Source organism: Barbus barbus, assembly GCF_936440315.1.
Source record: "Barbus barbus genome assembly, chromosome: 28".
NCBI lineage: Eukaryota > Metazoa > Chordata > Actinopteri > Cypriniformes > Cyprinidae > Barbus > Barbus barbus.
This window is the reverse complement of record NC_136756.1, coordinates 18,116,896-18,141,132: the sequence shown is the minus strand read 5'-3', so window position 1 is coordinate 18,141,132 and position 24,237 is coordinate 18,116,896. Positions and strand designations below refer to the sequence as shown.

Below are 24,237 nucleotides of genomic sequence, written 5' to 3'. Positions count from 1 at the left end.
TGATTCAGTCTGTATAATGGCCCTCGGTCATATTTTTATCTCTTGTGGCCCGATTTCTCATATTTTCATTTTTATGTTCTTTCCACAGGAGCACAAACCTTTATTGTCCACACCTTTATCAAGCCAAAGGGGCAGTTTTTGTGACCTCCATTCTGCCCTGCTGTCCTTTCACACCTTTAATTGTCAGGATCACCACGACACGGCACAACCATGCCCAAGAGCAGTAAAGTAACTCAGCGTGAGCACAGTAATGAGCATGTCACAGAGTCTGTGGCTGACCTCTTGGCGCTGGAGGCTCCCATGGACTACAAGAGCAGTCAGATGAGCATGAACATGACAGGAGGTGGTCCTCCACCCATAGGCAAGCCAGATATCTCCCCTGACTTAGAAGACGGACGCCCTGCCTGGAACAGTAAGCTGCAGTACATCCTAGCCCAGGTGGGCTTCTCAGTGGGCCTGGGTAACGTGTGGCGTTTCCCTTATCTTTGCCAGAAGAATGGAGGAGGTGAGTTACTTATTAGTGACGTGCATTCATAACTGTTTTTGGAGTTCACCAAAAACTTAATATTTCTGTCATCATTTATTCAACCTCCATTTCTTGTCTAGTACACATAGCAGGGGCGTAACCCCCCCCCTCCATCTGAGGGTTGCCCCCCCTAAAAATATAATTACAAACCACAAACCGAATTGTAAATAATCTAATGGACATAAACTTAAAATAATTGTGTAAGTAGTAAAACAATATAAATGCAAAAAAAGTGTGTTTTAAGTTTAGAAACATTTTGAGTCCCCCCTCACTTGCCTCACAGTATTTTGGTCCACTGCCTGCCAAAATCATTAATAAATTAGTCATGACAAAAACAAATAAGATATATTATTATAATTATAATAATATCCATATTATAATTGGATATATGATATCCAATGTATTTTTCTGTGAGTGATTATAAGGTTACCTAGCTTAGCTTGTTTAATACCGTAGGTTGTTGGATAGGAAGTCACCCACTACAACTAACACGGCGATAAGCCCGAGTGTGAACTGATATTAGGCTAATATTGTAGACCTACCGATGTGTTGGGTTTTTCTCAATATGATGTTAAGTGTAGTGGGCTTGCTGCGGTTGAATATCTAAATCTGAGATGTCCTCAGTACCAGATGAAACCTAAAATACAATGTGGAGGACGCAAAGTAATTTATTAATTATATAATAAATTCAAATCAAATTCAAATTCAAATTTTATTTGTCACATACATATACATACGTAGTACGACATGTAGTGAAATGTATTGTACGACTGTCCAACAAATTGTCCAACAAAATTAAGAAAAACCTCAAGTTTACAAAAATACAAATAGAAAAAGTACAGTAAACATATATACAGAATAAACTAGCAATAAAATAAAATAACAAATAGATATGAGAATAAAAAATAGAATATGATTCTATATAGATTCTATAAAAAGTAAAGTGTATGTCAGTGATAATATGACCGCATGGTGAACCTATGAACCAAAACTCATATTTAGACACGGTCTTCATGCTATGTACACATGCTGTGTTGTGTATCTATGCTTACAAGTACAATTTTGGCTGTATTATTTATTTGTGTCCCCTTCAAAAATTGCTCTTGAGAAATTTTACGTTTATTGTCCCCCCTACTGTTAGATGGAATTTACACCCTTGCACAAAGGTAGAAATTTGAATGCACTAGTTGCTCTTTTCCATGCAATTATAATGAATGCAATGCAATTATAATATAAAGAGCTTTCAAGCTTTAAAAAGACAGAAAAGTGAAATATTCTAAATGTTTTGTATACATTATATACATTTTTGCTTTGCACAGATTTCTTCTATTAGATGAACACTAAACCAAAATTCAATGGGTTTAATATTTAATAAACCAACAGCCAATGAGCTGCTAAGAATAAGCCTACAAGATTTAAAGTACAAATTTACAATTATTGTGTTATCTGCAATAACGTTTGCCACATTTTACTAGCATATCAATGTTGCAGAAAAGTACCAAAAATCATAAATGTTTTCTTTACAACTGTATTTCAAGTCTTCTGAAGCCATTTAATTTTGTGTGACAATCAGAATGTAAGCTGTTAACCATTGTGACTGGATCATTAAATCAGAACTCTAAAAACTGGATCAGTCTGATTTATGAACAAATCAATCAGGGCTGCGTTTCCCAAAAGCATTGCAAGCTTAAGTACTTCGTAGACCCATTGAAATCAATGGAGCTACGATCAACTTAGGCTTATGATGCTTTTGGGAAATGCAGCCCTGGCCAGTTTTGTGAGTGGGATCAACTGACTCATTAAACAAATCTGACACAAAGAAATTAAATATTCATAAATTAGACATAGCTACAATTTCTTTCATGAACAAGAGCTAGGAGAGATGACAACATTTATAGTGAAGAACTGAAAATCTGGTCTCTTTTTTTTTATTGTTGTTGTTTTTTTAAGATATTTGTAATATAGCGCTTAGGGCTCTTGTAGCTGTTTTATGGTGCATGTTTTTTTTTTTTTTTTTTTGTCTTTTTGGAGCTTGATAGCCCCAGGTCTTATTTGCTTTCATTTGCTTGCATTGCTTTTTGTTTTTGTTCAAAAATTAACATTTTGTGTTCCATGAAGACAAAGTCATGCTTGTTTGGAATGGCATGAGATTGAGTAAATTATATTTTTCATTTACATTTTTGTGTGATCTATCCCTTTAACGTTTTCACTTTTTATTATTATCTTCAGTTGTATAACATTTTTTTTGTATTAAAATTTTCCACAGAGACAGGCTTTTTTGGGTCAGCTGAATGCCTTGTGTGCTGTGGTCCCTCTAAATTTATTAAGCTGTCAGGACCGGTGTGCGTTATTTAGGGCAGGTAATGTTATATGGGCTGTTTAAAAACAGTAATGTCAAGGCCTTTACGGTATTGATTCATAAATTTGCATGTTGTCATAATTTTCTTGCTGTCATTGCTCTACTGCATGGAATATTATTCATTGTTTATATTCTCCTCTAATGCGAAATGTACCAGTAGTTACTGCAAAAGACAAAAATATATAAAGAATTTATTTATTTATTTATTTATTTTTTGCAGTGCATAATTTATTGCGAATGATCTGAAAAAAGAAAATGCATTCAACATTTGAAATGTTTTGATCCACTTCAAATGTTGACTACTGAAGTATCAAAAATGAAAACAGTATCAATGACAAATTGTAATGCAAATCTTTTTGAAGCAAGCTTCTAAAAAAGCTTAAATAGTTAGACAGTTTAATATTTTCTGAAAGTGAAACCTGACACCTTAATTAGATCGTCATATCTTGTCCTTGCTTGTCTAGCAATTATGAATGTTTCCCAGAAGGTCGTGTTTCTGTTACGCACCCTTGCTCTCTCCATCTTCTCCCTTCCATCTGTCCGTCCATCACTTTTTCTTTACTCCCATCTCCTCTTTTCTATGCAAGACCTGCTGTTTCTTTTTCATTAGTCATATGCATAAAGCCCAGACAAAAAACCTCAACAAAGCAACATCGAACACAAAATAAATGCTGTAATCAAACTGATAACAAGCAGTCCATCATCATAAATAGAGGCCAAGGGAGGGCTGTGCTGTGATCATCCCTGGCTCTAATTACACATGGAGTCTCCCAAGAGGATGGGTTTGTGCCCATCCACCAGCACTATGCACTCCACAGCTACAGAAGCGGTTATTTTCGGATTGTTCTTTGACTTCAAATAGAGGCTGCTCTGCTCAGACCAAACTCTTCGTCACCATGGAGCTAGTTTGATGTCAGGGCTCGGAAGCGTGATTTGCTGTTTTATTCTGTTGTATGTCTGTTCGTTCATGCCTATTGAGGCTCAGACTGTCATTAGCCTATAGCAGATATCATCTGCTGCATCTGGGTGGTTGAAATTTAGCCAGAAAATTTAGGGGAACAAAAAATAACAAAGGTGTGAAAATAATAAAGCTTTGCTCTTGCTCTTGTTCTATTTGAAAGTATATTGTATTTGATTTAATTTGAATCCAAATTGTGTCATATAAGATACATATTTCAAAATGTAGTGTGACAGGTCATATATTTAGTTAATCAAGTTTTCTTTAAGAAGTATAACCAGTGATCCAAATATATTGCAGTAATGGAAATCTAGTTAAGTCTGTCCAGTCAACTGCACTACTTTTCAATATTTTGACCTGAATTAATGTTCTGTTCTATTTATTTTCTTTTTTCCCTGTGGTTGAAGAACAGGCACAGCACTTGATATCTCAATAATATCTCTATTATTCTACAACCCAAATTCTGGAAATGTTAAATTTTTTAAATTTGAAAAACAAAATCAAGTCACATAAGCCAATATTTTATTCACAATAGAACTGTAACAGGCCGAACGAAGACGTGAGATGTGCTGATCCATTTGCAAGCTTTATTCCAAGACGTGGTCAAAAACACAGGCAGGGTCAAAACATCAGCAAACAGGTATAACACAGGCTAGACAAAGAGTAATCCTAGGGCAAGCGTGGGTCTTTGATTAGCGAACAATATCCAGAGGGCTTGAGAAGAGGGGTAGTCCAATTACATGAGCAACAATCCAAACGAGTTACAAACAGAGTCCGAACGGCGAGGCAAGGGTAACTCAAACATACACAGGCAGGAACCAGAAAATTATGTAAGGCGTGTGATGGGAATCAGCTGTGTAATCAGTGCATTCAGCTGTGTGTGTGTCATCAGTGCAATGGATGATGGTAACTGTAGTCCGGGGTGAAGTGCAACAGTAGTGTAGTGCAAGAGTCCATGTGGTGAGCGGGTGACCTCTGGTGGTGAGTGAACGGAAGTTCATAAACCGGATTCGTGACAAGAACATAGAGAACATAACAAATGTTTAAACAGAGAAATTTTACACTTGTATCCACTAAATGAGCTCATTTCAAATTTGATGCCTGCAACAGGTCTCAAAAAAAAGTTGGCACGGGGGCAACAAAGGGCAGAAAAAGCAAGAAATTTTTAAAAGATTCAGCTGGGAGAACATCTAGCAACTAATTAAGTTAATTGACATCAGGTCTGTAACATCATTAGCTATAAAAGGGATGTCTTAGAGAGGCAGAGTCTCTCAGAAGTAAAGATGGGCAGAGGCTCTCCAATCTGTAAAAGAGTGCGCAAAAAGATTGTGGAATACTTTAAAAACAACGTTCTTTAACGTCAAATTGCAAAGGCTTTGCAAATCTCATCATCTTCAGTGCATAACATCATCAAAAGATTCAGTGAACCTGGAGAAATCTATGTGCGTAAGGGACAAGGTCGAAGACCTTTGTTGGATCTCCATGGTCTTCGGGCCCTCAGACAACACTGCATCACTCATCGGCATGATTCTGTCATTGACATTACTAAATGGGCCCAGGGATACTTCCAGAAACCACTGTCGGTAAACACAATCTGCCGTGCCATCTGCAGATTCCAACTAAAGCTCTATCATGCCAAAAGGAAGCCATATGTGAACATGGTCCAGAACATGGTCCCATGTCCTGTGGGCCAAGGCTCATTTAAAATGGACTGTTTCAAAGTGGAAAATGGTTGGTCAGACAAGTCCAAATTTGACATTCTTGTTGGAAGTCACGGACGCCGTGTCCTCCAGACTAAAGAGGAGGGAGACCTTCCAGGGAGTTATCAGCGTTCAGTTCAAAAGCCAGCATCTCTGATGGTATGGGGTGCATAAGTGCATACGGCATGGGCAGCTTGCATATTTTGGAAGGCACTATGAATGCTGAAAGGTACATAAAGGTTTTAGAGCAGCATATGTTCCCCTCCAGACGATGTGTATTTCAGCAGGACAATGCAAAACCACATACTGCAGCTATTACAACAGCATGACTTGGTAGTAGAAGAATCCTGGCACTGAATTGGCCTGCCTGCAGTTCAGATCTTTCACCTATAGAGAACATTTGGCGCATCATTAAATGAAAAATACATCAAAGACGACCACAAACTCTTCAGCAGCTGAAAACAAGAATGAAAGCAAGAATGGGACCAAATTCCAACACCAAAACTCCAGAAACTCATAACCTCAATGCCCAAACGTCTTCAAACTGTTTTGAAAAGAAGAGATGCTACACCATGGTAAACATGCCCCCATCCCAACTATTTTGAGACCTGTAGCAGGCATCAAATTTGAAATGAGCTCATTTTGTGCATAAAATTGTAAAACTTTGTTTAAACATTTATTTTATATGTTCTGTTGTGAGCAAAATATTGGCTCTTATGACTTGAAATTCTTTTAGTTTTCAATTTATTCAAATAAAAAAAAAAAGTCCCAACATTTCTGGAATTCGGGTTGTAAGAAAAATAATATCTTAAGACAATTAATTAAGGTCTTAAAACTAAATTTGATAAATTAATGCTTATGATGATTTGTATATCTTATAGCTTAATTAAATATTGTATTTTGACTTAGTTGTCAAGCTCTTTTGATTAAGTGTCTGACCATATGATTTAATGTCTTCCAATAATATTTCATGTAGTTAGGTCATTTTATGGCCTAAATTAAATCCAAACATTACAAAATATAAAAAAGTGACCTTTTACAGTATCTCACAGAAGTGAGTACACCCCTCACATTTTTGTAAATATTTTATATCTTTTCATGTGACAACACTGAAGAAATGACACTTTGCTACAATGTAAAGTAGTGAGTGTACAGCTTGTATAACAGAATAAATTTGCTGTCCCCTTAAAATAACTCAACACAGCCATTAATGTCTAAACCGCTGGCCACAAAAGTGAGTACACCCCTAAGTGAAAATGTCCAAATTGGGCCCAAAGTGTCAATATTTTGTGTGGCCACCATTATTTTCCAGCACTGCCTTAAACCTCTTGGGCATGGAGTTCACCAGAGCTTCACAGGTTACCACTGGAGTCCTCTTCCACTCCTTCATGATAACATCACGGAGCTGGTGGATGTTAGAGACCCCACAGATGCTCAATAGGGTTTAGGTCTGGAGACATGCTTGGCCAGTCCATCACCTTTACCCTCAGCTTCTTTAGCAAGGCAGTGGTCATCTTGGAGGTGTGTTTGGGGTTGTTATGTTGGAATACTGCCCTGCGGCCCAGTCTGTGAAGGGAGGGGATCATGCTCTGCTTCAGTATATCACAGTACATGTTGGCATTCATGGTTCCCTCAATGAACTGTAGCTCCCCAGTGCCAGCAGCAATCATGCAGCCCCAGACCACGACACTCCCACCACCATGCTTGACTGTAGGCAAGACACACTTGTCTTTGTACTCCTCACCTGGTTGCAGCCACACACACTTGACACCATCTGAACCAAATAAGTTTATCTTTGTCTCATCAGACCACAGGACATGGTTCCAGTAATCCATGTCCTTAGTCTGGTTGTCTTCAGCAAACTCTTTGCTGGCTTTCTTGTGCATCATCTTTAGAAGAGGCTTCCTACTGGGACGACAGCCATGCAGACCAATTTGATGCAGTGTGCGACGTATGGTCTGAGAACTGACAGGCTGACCCCCCCCACCCCTTCAACCTCACCCCTGGTAGCACTCATAGGTCTATTTCCCAAACACAACCTCTGGATATGACGCTGAGCAAGTGCACTCAACTTCTTTGGTCGACCATGGCGAGGCCTGTTCTGAGTGGAACCTGTCATGTTAAACCGCTGTATGATCTTGGCCACCGTGCTGCAGCTCAGTTTCAGGGTCTTGGCAATCTTCTTATAGCCTACGCCATCTTTATATAGAGCAACAATTCTTTTTTTCAGATCCTCAGAGAGTTCTTTGAGGTGCCATGTTGAACTTCTAGAGACCAGTATGAGAGAGTGAGAGCGATAACACACCTGCTCCCCATTCACACCTGAGATCTTGTAACACTAACGAGTTACATGACACCTGGAGAGAAAACGGCTAATTGGGCCCAATTTGGACATTTTCACTTAGGGGTGTACTCACTTTTGTGGCCAGCGGTTTAGACATTAATGGCTGTGTGTTGAGTTACTTTGAGGGGACAGCAAATTTACACTGTTATACAAGCTGTACACTCACTACTTTACATTGTAGCAAAGTGTCATTTCTTCAGTGTTGTCACATGAAAAGATATAATAAAATATTTACAAAAATTTGAGGGGTGTACTCACCTCTGTGAGATACTCTATATGCATTATTTTTAGAGACAGTTTTGCTAAAAACATGTTTATATATTTTACTTCAGTTAATGTGAATGCGAAATATGAGGAAAAAGTGTTCCAGACAGTCATACCAAGTATTTTGATTTTCAAAATACAAAATTTTCACAGATTTAAATTCCAGCAGACTCTACTAGTGCACTGATTAATTAGCAAGACACATACTTTAAGACAATTCACTATTTGTGTATGTATGAAAAAAGTAAAATGGCATATTTTGAAAGGGAATTTTTTTTTTTTTTTTTTTTAATAAAGTGAGTTTAGTGTGCAATAGCTTGATTGATCTTGGGCTATTGGATAGTCATAAAGGACATTACACTCTGTGTTTACAAGTGTCACTATCTCTCTTCACAGGTGCCTACCTTGTTCCATACTTCATCCTTCTTATCCTTATTGGCATCCCACTCTTCTTCTTGGAGCTGGCGGTTGGCCAGAGGATCCGTCGAGGGAGCATAGGAGTGTGGAATTATGTTTGTCCAAGACTTGGTGGCATTGGAGTGTCCAGCCTGATGGTGAGTGAATAATGTTCTGGAGAAGGTAGTGGACTGAAACACATGACACAAATGAGTAGTCACTCAAATGTATGTTCTTTTCTTGACTGAGATCATGTTGCTTCATTTGGTTTATGAGGAAATGAGTAAATCACTTGTGTGTGAAAATTGTTGCGTTTAAATTGCTGATTTTAATGACATCGACTTGTGTCTGGTACATGTCAGCTCAGACTGGGGGATTGATAGAGTTTGAGATTCTAGTTTGTATGCTAATGTTTTGTTGGAAAAGGGTCACAATACAATAAGGAGCTTGTGAGTTCCAGACCAACTGCCAATTTCAGTGTTCTGTAGGTCCTAACAGACGCATTTGTTTTTGATGAGTCACTAGCTTAAAAGTGTTAATTTACCAGCCATTCTGTGCCGAGTCATCCATTATAGACTGTGCTCTGATCAGTTTAATAGGAGCACAGTCACACAACCTATCAGATGGGTTTCGATCTGAAAATATCACTCTGTCTGAACATGTAATACATTTATTTTCTGCCCCAGCTGCACCTGGACTTTCTGCTTTCCTCTCCTTGTACAAACAGCTGTGCTTTGGAGATACTTTAGCAAGTCTGCAAGTACTTAAGGCCTTTTGGGAGCTGATGGTCATATACCATAAGCCAATGCACTGTTGCAGAAATCTGGTTATTGTGTAAATGCTGTTTAATCAGAAGTTTCTTGGGAATGGCTTTCTCATTTGTAACCGAATGAGCTGAATACATATTATATGTACTAATACATATGTAAAATACAATGGTGTTCAAAAGTCTGAGACCAGTTTTGCATTCTCTTATTACAAATTACATTTCCACCATAATAATTTAAGTGATTTGATTATATTATTTAAAATATGTATTATATTATGTGCATTAAATACAATAATTGTTTAACTGCATTTAATTTATGAATATTTAATTAAATATAATTATTTATTAAAATATAAAATGTACTGTTAATCAAAATAAATTTAATTGAAAATTAACATTTTGTTTTGTATTTAGTATTTGGTATGTAGTCTGAATGAGACTGCAGGATTCATTGACTTCTGATTGGGAATCAACCTTAATTGTGTTAACCTTCTACACAAAGGCAATGAAAAAACATGCAAGGAAAGCCATTTTGAAACCATGGGTCTTTAAATAAAACAGCACCACAGTTAAAATGACTGTGGAGAAACACTCATGGACTATATGTGGATGCTCTGCTGCAGCCGGTGCTATTAATACCCACAAAGCTACAGCAGAAAGAATGTGCTTCAATTATTCACTAACTCAACGTGCTGTGGACCTGTGATGTTGCAAAGAACCATTACTGCCCTGTTACAGACTGCAGGGAGAAATCAAGGAATAGATTTGCTGTTAACAGACACTCGTTGCTAAACCCTGAACATACACGGTATTTCAGCATACAGAACACATTCACTTGTGTTCGAATTCTGTTTATGGACAGTATAAATGAAGTAAGGCTATTGAGTTAAAAGTATAGGAGTTAAAAAACTTCAGATTTAATCCATTGAGTCATCCGATCATATATCAGACTCCAGGAGCCAGACTTTTGACTGTCAGCACAGTCTGGTGCACATCAGTGCTAATACAACTGCCAGGAAGAGCTAATCTGACTGACATGTACTGTAAAATGACTAACCACAACTTGTTTTTCAGCATAGCATGTAGAGTTGGATAAATCTGAAATAGATGATGCAACAATACCAAACTAAACTGCCATGTAGGCATGTTGCGGTCATTATTTCTGTTTGTCCAGTAGGCCTATACGTATTTATTTCAAAGCCATACAAGAAACACAAGAAAACATTCCCAGAAGGTGCCAGACAGTTAGATTGGATTTTGCCACCTAGATTGCTATTTTCAGTGCACAGTATGGCTCAGATGTTCAAGTAAACAGTTTAAAGTCAGGCAAAAGGAGCCTTAGACTAGATGAGAGCTTGCCAGGGGACAGTTTTTGGTCAATATTACCCCTTGATTATTTTATAGTTGTTAACAATAACCATTGCTTTTTCTCTCATTCTACAGGTGTGTGGTTTTGTGGGTCTGTACTATAATGTGATTATCGGCTGGAGCATCTTCTACTTTTTTCAGTCGTTTCAGTATCCTCTGCCCTGGAGCGACTGTCCCATCAGGAGGAATGGTAGCCAAGCCAGTGAGTGCTCTGCAGTTTCTCACATAATGACTAGAAGGATTGGAGTCGTGTTGTTTTATGTGAAACATTTCATTTGGTACAACACTTTGCCTAATGAAATAAAATGTGGCACAGCAAGAAGCTTCTTGCTTCCATCACAGTCAAAGCTGTAGAAATATGTAGGATCATTCATTAATTGCGTGCAAACATAATGAGAGAGTTTTGTTTTCATGCCCAACAACAGACGACCTTAATAAAGTTGCAGTCTGTTATGCCACTATTTGTGACTTTTATAGCGCTGCAGTCTTTCTTAAATGGAAAGCTCACCCAAAATTTCCTTCATGTCATTCCAAACCTTTCTCATGTTAAACATTAAAGAAGATATTTGAAAAATGCTGGTAATCAAACAGTTGATGGTCCCTATTTCTTTCCATACTATTGAAGTCAATGGGGACCAATATAGGTTTGGTTCATCAAATTTTTTCTTCAACTGTTCAACATAAGAAAGAAGCTCATACAGGTTTGGAACGACATGAGGGTGAGTAAATGATGACAAAATTTTAATTTTTTGGGTGAACTATCCCTTTAAAGTATATTCCACCCTACACACATTGTACACCTCGTTACGTTTCCTATATCGCTTTCCATGAGCCTCATACTCAAGGTCATGTTGTGTGTTTTAAACTTCCCAGCATGCCCTGTGGCAGTGTCCCCTGGTCAATAAGTGGAGAATGAACAGGACAGAGGCCGAGACCTGCAGCCAGTCTCACTCTCAATCCCACTAAGAGTAGATACATGTAGACATGCAGCTTAAGTGGGCACAGCACTCTACAAATATCCAAATAAAACCAAAAACTATATTCTAGCATAAATTCAAACTCTATTTGTGGTCTTTATGTAGTACAAACATTAAAGAATTGCTATATAGGCTAAATTATATTAAAAACTTTTTAGTGCAGTGTTTCTTGGATACAGTTTTACTTGTACCTTTCCAGGATACTCTACTATGCTGTTAGAAGCAGTATTTGGAGATTTCCATAGCACTGGCAGTGTTCTCTGCTGAAAATATTGGCAGGTCACCAGCATATGTTGTGTTTTGGATGATGGTTTTCCCACCAGGTTTGGATTCGGCCTTAGGAAAAATATCAGTATTCAAATTAATGACTATTTTTATTTGAACAATCCCGATTCTCAACCAGAACAGCAACCCTCAACCCTTTACAAATCACTTTCACGAGTTGGTTTTTTAACATATAATTAAAAGAGATAAGTGCTGCCCTGTATAATAGACAGCATTAGAAGAAAGAGCATTTCTTTCATTCAATATGTAAGCAAAATCAGAACTGAAATGAACTGGAATCAAATCGATTTAAAATGGGAGTCTAATGAATCAGAATCAGATCCTAAGAAATACAATCTGATGTTTTCCACAAAGTCATCAAATAGTCAGTGCTATATTAATAGACATGGGCTTAATTTTGTTCCTCCGGTTTTCCTTTGTCTGGTTAGTTGTGGAGCCTGAGTGTGAGAAGAGCTCAGCAACCACATACTTCTGGTACCGCGAGACCCTGAACATCACCAGCACAATCGCAGACAGCGGGGGTCTGAACTGGAGGATGACTCTGTCGCTGCTGGCTGCCTGGATAATTGTCTGCCTGGCTGTAATAAAGGGAATTCAGTCTTCTGGGAAGGTGAGGCAGACTTGCTACTGCATGAGATAATGAAATGAGAATCAGCTTAGTTGAGAAACACATCAATTTTCGGATAGCTTGAAGGTACAATCTGCAGATGCTGCCTTATCAAGCTCTTCTGAACAATTACACAATCACAATCTGCAATTATGATTATTTTCTCAGAGTGGAACATTTGTTTTCTCCTTGAAGTGAATTCAAGGTGTGATGATGCAGTTTCAGCAAACATAGATTTTACAAAGAAATACCCGTTTACCATCATCAGTGTCTAAACAACAAGGACACAAATAGTTGTCTACAAATCAAAATTTCTGCTAATCTCAGAAAGCCAGTAAAGCCAGTCTTGTTACATGACCTGAACACCACCTGTTCAGGTCATGTAACAAGAAAAGAGCCTCTGTTCTTGAGTTTACATTTAATTTTTAATTAATCAATTATAATTTGATATTTTTGTTTTTTTATTGGCAACAAAGATGTAACATAAGGCTTGAAATCAACCAAAAAGAAGTGGAAAGAATGGATTTTCACCTCGATATTTACATTTCTGAACAAAAAAGTATTTATATGTGCTAAATTTAGGTCCTGTTGTAATAAGTAATAGCAAAATCATCAATGCACAGTTATGGTTTTCTAAAAAATGTCAATGTAATCTTAAAAATCATTGTAAAAAATTGAACAAAGACACATTTGTTGCACCATGTTTTTGCAGGTGATGTACTTCAGCTCTCTATTTCCATATGTGGTGCTCTTTTGCTTCCTGGTGAGAGGCCTGTTTCTTAAAGGAGCAGTTGATGGTATTGCTCACATGTTCACACCAAAGGTAAGGCGAGTGTACACGTGCACTGATTTTAAACACACGTGATATTTTGGAAATCCTTTTTTTTTTTTTACAGATTAAGGGACACATTTCATGCAATGTAAGCAAAGCTTTAAGATAGAAGTGTCAGCAATATAAAAAGAAAATTTCTCCAGCTAAAAAACTGCACCCTGTCAGGTGGTTGGACTCCCTCTTGTGGTGTAGGTGGGATTTACATTAAGAAGAAAGATTCTGTTACCTCAATCAAACATTTTAAACAACTGAAGGCCTTCAGCTATGTTAGCACTGTTCATTTAAATTTTTAAATCAAATACTGTAAATATAATTTTTTAAAAATGTATTTAATTTTAGCTGGAGATCATGTTGGAGCCGCAGGTGTGGCGTGAAGCTGCCACTCAAGTCTTCTTTGCTCTTGGTCTGGGTTTTGGTGGAGTCATCGCTTTTTCCAGCTACAATAAGAGAGACAACAACTGCCATTTTGATGCCGTGCTGGTCTCCGTTATCAACTTCTTTACTTCTATACTGGCCACACTCGTGGTGTTTGCTGTGCTGGGTTTCAAAGCCAACGTCATGAACGAGAAATGTGTGGTAGAGTACGTATGACCTCCTAATATATCTGTGTATTTCTCTCAGAAAGGGATCATTTTTCTGATTGGATTAAGTTACACTTTCCATTGTAAAATAATATCTGTGCTTAATGCTTTAAATCTAAATGGGGAAGCTGGATTTCGAGGTCATTCGGGAGCCTCATGTCTTTGTTGTTCCCTTTTAGGAATGCTGAGAAGATTCTGGGCTACTTGAACTCAAATGTGCTGAGTCAGGATCTCATCCCCCCTCACGTGAACTTCTCCCACCTCACCTCCTCAGACTATGCTGAGATGTATGGTGTAATAAAGATTGTGAAAGAGGACAGTTTTGCACAGCTGGGGCTGCAGCCGTGTCTGCTGGAGGATGAGCTCAATAAGGCAGGTGTTCAACCCATGAGCTGTCTGCTTTCATTCACAGGTTTCAACTAAGCCATTTAGCATGGATAAAACTTACATTTAGACTTAGACATTTTGTCTATTGAACTTGGCAAATAAATAAATCCTATTGTATTAATTTCTTCTACTGAATCATAATGCTATGGAACTTATTGTACTGTTCAAGCTATTTATGAACTTTAGGGCCATTTTGCACACTTCATTTTTATTTTGTTTTTTTACAGCTTTAGCGTCCATGTACCCAGTTTCAGCTAGGTTTTGGCAAAAGAAAATGTTGTGTCCGGTTATAATTTAAATTTAAAAGGAAAAAAGAATGGAAGAAAAAGTACACTGACCATTTAGTATAGCTTTTCATTTCTAGTTTATTTTCAGTTTGTAGTTTTTTTCATCTTTATTCTGTAAGTTTTAGTATGTCATCATTTCACTTTATTTTAGTTGTAATAATATGAGGGTATACAATTTAAAATCTTTGCAACATATTCTGTCAAAAACATTTTTTTTTGTAGTTTATTCATATTTTAGTTTAATTTGTTTTTGTACATTATATTTTGTATTTGTATTTCATGTAATGAATATGTTTTCATTTAATTAAATTTAAATTTATAATTTGTTTTATTTAAATGGTAATAACACTGCTTTTTCGCTCTCATCAGTCTGTTCAAGGCACCGGTCTGGCTTTTATTGCCTTCACCGAGGCCATGACCCATTTCCCCGGTTCTCCCTTCTGGTCTGTCATGTTTTTCTTCATGTTGATAAACCTGGGACTGGGAAGCATGATTGGCACCATGACTGGCATCACCACACCCATTCTGGATACTTTCAAAATTCGAAAAGAGATCCTCACAGGTGAGAGCTCCTGGTTTCTTCTTATTTGTCCAGTGTATATTATAATTGTGGTGATGCTGGGCCACTTTTAGGTGGCACTGAGTAACCTGTATGATCTTGTATTTCCCGCAGTGGGCTGCTGTATTGTGGCTTTTTTGTGCGGCTTGCTGTTTGTCCAGCGTTCAGGGAACTACTTTGTTACCATGTTTGATGACTATTCTGCTGGTCTGCCCCTCACCATTGTGGTGATCCTGGAGAATGTATCTGTAGCCTGGGTCTATGGCACCAAGAGGTGGGCAAATTCACTTACTGCTTGTGAAGTTCTCTAAAATTTAGCTTCAAGAGCTACATAAAATAGGACTGTATCTCTCAAATCAGATCTCCTCCTTGTCTGTTCTTGGTAACACCAAATATGGTCCCATGCAGTTCAGTGTATTTTTGTGTCTGATATTGATCAGCGCTGTAATTCTGCATGCTTTGCGCCATTCGTCAGGTTCATGCAGGATCTGGAGGACATGCTGGGTTTCAGACCGTACAGTGTTTACTTCTACCTGTGGAAGTATGTGTCTCCAGTGTGTCTACTCATACTGATTTCTGCCACAGTGGTAGAGATGGCCATCAGCCCTCCGGGATACAATGCATGGGTGCAAGACCTGGTTAGTTACACACTAGTCTGTCTAGTCCTTTTCTCTCTCCCATCCTATACATGAAATACATATGGATGTCCATTGTTTGATATTATTTTTAACATTTAGTTGGCTATTTAATTAATTATCATTTTAATGTTATTTGACTATATTTTAGTACATATAGATTGACATTTTTATATTTTGTGGTAGTTTATATTTATACCCCTAGTTTAAACATTTTTCCCCCTTTATTATCTATATATGCAATTACATCTAGGCAGTGTCTTTTCAAAGGTTTGGTTGGTAAGATTTTTAAATGGTTTTGAAAAAACTCTTAAACTCACAAAGGCTACATTTATTTGATCAAGATTAACAATTTTCTATTTTCATACATTTAAAAATGTCGTTTATTCCTGACAATTCTGAAGCATTACTCCAGTCTTCAGTGTCACATGATCATTCATAAATTAGTCTAATATGCCAATTTGGTTCTTAAGAAACATTTTTTATTATTATCAATGTTGAAATCAGCCGTGCTGCTTTACGTTTTTGTGGAAACTGATACATTTTTTACAGGATTCCTTGATGAATAGAAAGTTCAAAAGAACAGCATTTAATGAAATAGAAATCTTTTATAACCTTATAAATGTTGTTACTGTCACTTTTGATCAATGAAATTTATCTTCGAATAAAAGTATTAATTTCTTTTTAAAAAATCCAAACTTTTAAATGGTAGTGCATGTATTTTAATGAGGGAGTTAGACATAATTTCTAGATTTGATGACATTTAAATAAGAAAATATTGATATTTATTGAATTGATATTTAATCAATTCTTTCTCTCCTTCTCTCTATAATCAGGCCACGGAGAGGTTTCAGAGTTATCCTCCTTGGGCACTAGCCATGTGTTTTTCTCTGATCATTGCGGCCATGCTTCCTCTTCCATTGGTCTTTATTGCCCGTCACTTCAACTGGATCCCAGACGGCTCCAACAAGCTGTCCGTCTCCTACCGCAAGAGCCTGGCAAAGGAGGCTTCCACCCTGGAAGATGAGACAAGGTTCATCCTCGGGAAGAACCCTAGCGAAGCCCCTTCTCCCATGCCCAGCCACCGGGCCTATCTGGGCCCTGGCAGCACCTCTCCTGTGGAGCTCATCACCAACTCTACCTCCATCAGCGGCTATGGCAGCGGTTACCAGACCAACCCCGCCCCTCCCAAATCTGAGTCATGATCCTCCAACCCACCGACCAGAGACTGAAACGGAAAGAGAAAGAAGATGCTGAACAGATGAGAAGGTCCTAGTGTTGGTCACACCTTAACCCAAGCCATCCAAAGGAGCAGGACAGACAGAGAGACACAGAGATCCTTCCTAGACTGGTTCCCCTGGGCCCAATTATTCATACGGACTACAGATGTTGGTCTGAAGGTGAAAGACAGACTGAAGCTTTCAGATCAAAATGTAAGGTGTCTTATTTGGTGAGTTGGTAAGTTCTTTTTTGCATACAGATAAATGTGTCAACTCTAAGAAGGTTCAAACATTCAAGCTTCAGGTTTGGTCTCTGTGACTGGTTAGGGATGGTGAGAGCTAAGGTGATAGTTGTCGCTCAGGTTAAGGTGTTACCAATGCTGCTGAAATCCAGACATCTTACAAAATGCGCAAGATATGAGGAATTTCATTTAAACTCATCTTTAGAGCTCATAAAGGGACACGACTCAGAGGGGCTCCGAGAAACTAAAGCTTTCACTTCTTATAATGAGCCCTCTAGTGGATATTATGTAAGTGTCACTGTTAAATACGGACCACCTGAGAGTAGAGTGAATTGATTGCTTGATTTCTGTTACTGACTGAAGTACATCTTCATTTAATAAGTGTTCTTGGTTATAGACTTTGCACATCAACAGTCTGTCATGTCCATATCTTAGCACAAGAGGGCGACATATGTATTCATACACAAAGCACATATGTAGGTAGTCTTCGTGCAGTATCAAATATTTACAGTATAAGTGTCTGGTCCAGGCTGTTTTTGCAGCTGGAAGTATCCTTTTTTTGGAAAGTTTTACCTAGATGTTTTTATTTTTTATAATCAAAACAAATGTGACTGCCTGATGAGAGATGAATTCCACACAGCACAAGAAGTGACATTTTCAGGATGCAATAAGGGGTGCCGATTGAGCCAAGCAAACTCCACCAACTAGAATTAATAAATTACACATGAATTAAATGGGAACAAATATTATTTAATTTCCATTTCAGCAGTGGCAATAATAGTAATGAAATGAGTGGCATTACCTGGTTTACTGGTGAGGTTTACCTTGAAGCCCAGTTCTAAACCTGTGGAGAAATCTGCATTTGCTGTGCTATTATCTTGTTTTTATACTTAAAGTTATCCCGCTTGGTGGAGATTAAACTATTTTAGGCCTATATAATTATTTAAAGTTAAATTTATGATGAAGATGGTAAACTCCAAATAGGGAATGGTACTGAAATCTACATTTTTAAATTTCAAGCCACAAAACATGTAAATGGTTAAGTGGTGTTTGCTTATGCTTTACAAATGCCAATGTCAGATTATTTACTGTAGTCAACACTGCCTGTTTTCAAACATGTTGTTCTGGGGCCATATTACAGACACATATTCTCATCACTAAACAGATTGAAGAGCTGGGATTTTTCTGTAATACAGCTGATCTCTGGAATTTGTGTAAACTATATTATGAGGTCATTTGTGTGGATCTGATATTCAAGACTTTTTTGGAGGAAGGAGAAACATTTCATCAACTTTCAAAATGCCACACAAACGACCTCTTAATTTCAAACACTGAAAAGATTATTATTTCATTAATAAACAGTTATATATAAACACACACACTATCAATCAAAAGTTTGTGGTTTGTAATATTTTTTTAAGAAGGGAATTATTTTATTTAGAAAGGATGCATTAAACATAATATTTCTAAAGCGACAGTAAATACATTAAAATAGACTTTAAAATTTAATATTTTACAGCATTACTGTTTTTTTTCTTGCATTTGTCAAATAATGCAACATTGGTAAGCATTGGAGACTTTCAAAGACATAAAAAAATTCTGACCCCAAACTTTTGAACGATAGCTTGTGTGATGTGTGTGTATATATATATATATATATATATATATATATATATATATATATATATATATATATATATATATATATATATATATATATATATATATATATATATATATATATATATATATTTTTTTTTTTTTTTTTTTTTTTTTTTTTTCTTTAAAAATATATTATACACACAAAAAAATGTTATATATAAATATGTTTTTAAAAGATTTCTGTAAATCAACCTGATGTGGAAAAGCAGTTGAGTGTCTTTATAAGGTAACGCATATTGAGCTGGAAGAAGAGGACCAGTTTTCTTGAGGAACCAAAGGATAGTAATGTAGTAAAGTAATGTGTAGTCCCTTTATATGTAGTGTGGAGTGAATACTGTGAAGACTGCTTAATGTGATTGAGAACTGCTGCCGTTAAAAGCTCACTGCCTAATAATCTGCAAGGCTAAACATACTCTCCGTTTTAGTTTGATTTATGTGCTCATTACAGATTCACTGGTTCTAATGAATGGGGTTCATTTTCAGTATTTATTCCAGTAAGAATAGATTCAGGAAGCTGAAGAGGGCTGGAGAGCTGAGGGGAAAGTGTGAAGGAGAGTGGGACAGGAGTTGTGGGTCTTATGATCAAAGCCTTTGATCATACAGCTGCTTGTAGCTTTTAAGTCTGTCATAAAGGCTGCTGAGGTATAAAAATAGACACGGACTAGGCTGGTTACCCAGGGGAACCTGTGTCAGAAACAGCACAGCTGAATGTTAATGAGTCCTGTGTGTGTGTGTGTGTGTGTGTGTGTGTGTGTGTATGTATATGTGTTTGTGTGTTGAGGAGGGGTTTCAAGATGTTCCTGTAAGGTCCTTGTTGTATCCCTAGCAACCACTGCATTTCACAACAATAGGAAAATCATTTAAAGCTACAACAAAGCTAAAACAATTCTTTCATTCGGTCATCATTTACTTGTTGTTCCAAACCCATATGACTCCCTTGCTTCCATGGGGCATAAAATATCAATTTATTTAATAATATATTGGTTGCTTTTTTCTAACCAATGAATGTTGACTGGAACTGTCAAGCTTTACAAAAGACAAGAAACATCATAAAAATAGTCCATATAGCTTCATGAAAGAAATTTAAGTAATTATTCAGACAATTTTCGCCTCCATTGTAGTGCATCATTCAAATATGTTGTTTTGGAGGTTGACAGCAGCAGTCTCCATTTACTTTCATTGTTCATTTAGATTTTTCCATACATTTTTTTTTTTTTTTTTTACTACTTTTGTGTTTCTCATTCGAAATAGTCAGATGGGTTGAAAACAAAATGAGAGTGAGTCAATGATGATGAATGAGTTTTCATTTTTGGATGGGCTTTGGAAGAGCCCACACTTTGCCTACGCTAAGATGGAGTGTGTCGCTATTTACTGAAAGAAATTTAGGTGGTAAGAAATATGTGAAGCCATCCCTCTAGAGTCTGCCCTTATCACTCAGTCAGATGGGATTTCGAAAGAACACATTGATTCATAAATCAGGACAGATTTTAAAATTTTACATGCACAATTTGTTTGTTGTAGTGTGTAGTTGTCCAGTGTGTGTTAAAGTACAATAATGTTAATGTTGCTCCTGCAATAGCACAATATTGTCCACAAGGTGTCGCTGTTTGCCGTTGATTAGTGTGTTGAAGGTGTGTCTGTGCCCAGCCTCATCCCCCAGCCCCGCCGCTGAGCACAGCTGGTGCCTCTCATTATCGCTTATACTCTAGTCGTTAGTGTGAAACATATATTGTTTGTTTTGTTGTTTGCTTGTGGCAGTTTTGGGTTTGTGCACTTTACCTTCTCTAGACAAGAGGCCCCAGAGCTGTATCTCACAAGCACAAAACGACACTAGTATTGTTTAAACCACACTGACAAACAGATGCAACTTTAATTGGTGTATTGCCAGTCAAGCAAAATTTGAACTTGTGACCCCTCACACTGACATAATGTTTTTAAAAAATCCACTGAGTCACAACAGCTCATATTCAGACTGAAATCCAAAAATGTTTCCTAGTTTTAAAACAGCATCAAGTTACTAATAAAAAAGAGCTATCCAATTAAAATCTCCTCTGTGGGCAGCTATAATATTAAATTGTACATCAGGGATCTTCAAAAGGGGGTCCATGACCCCTAGAAGGTCCACAACAGTACAGCAGGCCAATTATATTTTTTTGTGAAAATTATGCATTAAACAAAAATGCAATATTAAGTTAACTTCAACCAAAGTCAAATCTAAGAAGCTAAAAGTCAGATAAATGATCCATTCTCCCACCCACATTTGTAATAACACTTTACATACATTGGCAGCATTTCAAATTCAATATTTACCAATAATATCCATCTTAAAAGTTTATTAAGATTAATTACAAATCTGTTAACAATAGTTAACACACTAAACTAACCTGAACAAACTACGAAAATATGTATTTATATTAATATTATAATTATATAATTATAATTAATAAAAATAACTATTGTTAGATAATGCATAAGATAATGTTAACCAATGCTAGGATTAAAATTAAATGAGGTATTTATGATTTTGTGCATCATTTCACATAATTAAATAAAGATCCATATTTTTTTTAAATAGCCAAGGTTACACTTCTTTATTATTCTTAATACAGAATCAAAACTACAAAAATAAAAAGTGAACTGGCTGTTGCTGATATTCATTCCTCTTTCATAACCATCTGCACTCCCCAGAGAACCTTAGTTCTGAACTTCCTCTTTATATCTCAGAAACATTCCATATATATATATCCGATATTTAACATATGTCAATGTTTTCTTCCATGACAATACCCCTGAACACATGAACAGCATTTGAAAATACAATATAAATGAATGAACGGAGCACAAATAACCAATCAAGGCACAAACATGAACAAAAGCAAACATGCTTAAAATTACACTTTTATCAGAAGCACTATTCTTTTTGTTCTAAAATGTTTTAGGGAGAAAAAATGTGAATTGCACCTTTAATAGGCCACATTAAGCCAAGCACAACATTCAGCAGCAGATTTACACAGCATGATCTGAACATGCATTACAGTGCATTATGTACATGTATTCGAGCATTAAAATGCTTACTCTGACTTTTTTGGTTGGGAAGCAATAATCATATCACTCATATCATACACTCCTCAGAGATGATAAGTGCATTCTTCTCTCTATATAATGGTCACAGATAGTTGTAATAGATTACAGTTGTACATCCTGCTGTGATGACATGCAGCGGGAATTCATAAATACCTAATCACAAATGCTCTCTGTTCAAATAGCATGCATTCACTACAATCTTTACAGATATTGATCACTACTGATTACTGAGATTAATCCACTAAATGTCTTAGACAATCTGGAATTACGTGGCACATTTTTATCTTTTTAAAGCACAGACACAAATGCACTTTTATTTTGCCCTTTACTTGCAGCTCTGAGACCTCTTGGAACAAAACTCATTCTAGCGTGAACGTTGAGCCATAATTTAGTTGACTACAACTGAAGAAATGTACAACAATCATCTCTTTCTTTTTCAAGAGGTGCTGGAGGCCATAATGTTTGTGAACAAAGTGCTATACTGTATATTTATGTACATTGTTATTCTGAATATTATATCTGTAAATATCGGTGTACATTTTGTTAAACGAAAGGTAATTAGTCTATGAAAGGCAAACAGGTCAATTCTTGTAACACTGCTGTGTATGATATTGTTGTACAGTTAAAGCGTAGAATATTGAACTATTTTGTACTTTGTGCAATAGTGTATGTGTTGGGGGTAATGTCTGTTGTATCAAGTATGTGTGTAAAAAAAAAAAAGCTGTTTTATTTTTGCTATTTTGATGTTGTGAGTCCCTTACCTCCCTTAATTCACCTCCAGCTGTGAGTTTTGGTTCCTCTGTGAACATGACTCGATCATTTGTGTGTTCACGCCGCAAAGATTGTTGGTTAGTGCACTGAACTGAAATTTTCTTTGATGCTTTTAATGTAAACGTTGGTTTAAATTTGATGTGGACGTCAGCTTATCATGCAGACAACACCTTCTGTACGCTCCTCTGGCCTTCGTATCCGCAATATTATTATTTGCTGCTTCTAGGTTTCGTCAAAATGTTCAAGCACTTTTTACGTTTAGTCCGACTATATTCAGCGCAATCATTATTAGTAGTGTTAGATTATTGTAACACACACTTAGCTGGGACAGTTCCGCACTTTGTGTCTCAAACGTATCCGAGCACTAAGGAGGAAAGTCAAAAATAGAGTAATTTTGCACTCTGGAAGTGCTATTTTAATCATTAGAAATATACTTGATGTGAATGTAAACGTATTTTTAATCTCCCAAAGTACTGTAAAGATCATCCGCGAGTAATTTAGAAAGAAGGACACAGATGAAACGTGTACTATTACCCTCCAGTCTACACTTGTGTGCTGTACTAGTCTTAGATTTATAAGCAATATTTATGCAGGCATTTACTTTGGTTGGATGTTGGTCGGACGGTTGGTGAGGCCACAGGGACCGCTGTTACTCTGAGAGTAGCGGCGTTGGAGGGCTTCACTGCTAAAGAAGAGCAATGCTCTTAAAACTTTAGTCAAACCCTATTCTGTTGGGTGATAGCACATTCAGATCACTAGCCACACTGTTAGCTACAAGGACTATTTTAATGTCTCAGTGTCATTGATATTGTACAGTATTTCCGATTCACTTGGGAAAACGCTGAGTTATGAATATTAAATATGGACCATCACAAAAACGAACAATAAAAAGTTGGTTCTCACGCTGAAATGTGTCTCTGATTTGTTCTTTGACTAATCAAGTTGTTTTCGATCACAATATGAAAAAGGCTGAGCATCCCTGTGTTTGAGCTCTGGTGTGAGTCATCTGTGTTGAGCGGTGGCCGGATCCATTGACAGACTGAAAAGGTTTCTGCCACAGCTTGGTGAAAGCCAATAAAAGAAAGAGACCTTAAGCTTTCATTATGAGTGAAACCTGATACACTCAGGATGAAAGGTACCCAAAAGCCAAAGAGCCCTAATTTCACTATTCGAGTTTGAGCTATATATTTTAAAAAGAAAAAATGGAGGGCTTAATAAAATAAAGCTTGAGGACAGTATAATGCTTTTATTCAGCAAGGACACATACAATTGATCCAAAATGACAGGAAAGACATTTATAATGTTACAAAAGTTTTCCATTTCAAACTGAAAAAAATAATAATTCAGTTACCACAAAAACATTAAGCAGCACAATGTACTCCAATGACTGGAGTAACGGCTGCTGAAAATTCAGCTTTGCGTTA

General features: G+C 36.9%; 1 protein-coding gene across 1 annotated transcript; it reads left to right on the top strand.

Annotated features, from left to right (window-relative positions):
* Positions 1-210: 210 nt before the first annotated feature.
* LOC306848147 (sodium-dependent neutral amino acid transporter SLC6A17-like) lies at positions 211-17,039 on the top strand (the record flags this gene model as incomplete). Its single annotated transcript, XM_079382516.1, has 11 exons — positions 211-505; positions 8,548-8,705; positions 10,760-10,886; positions 12,375-12,556; positions 13,266-13,376; positions 13,725-13,966; positions 14,146-14,338; positions 15,010-15,202; positions 15,314-15,473; positions 15,675-15,837; positions 16,671-17,039. The coding sequence occupies 11 exons, from the start codon at positions 211-213 to the stop codon at positions 17,037-17,039; spliced, it is 2,193 nt and encodes a 730-aa protein (XP_079238642.1).
* Between the last annotated feature and the right edge of the window lie 7,198 nt (positions 17,040-24,237).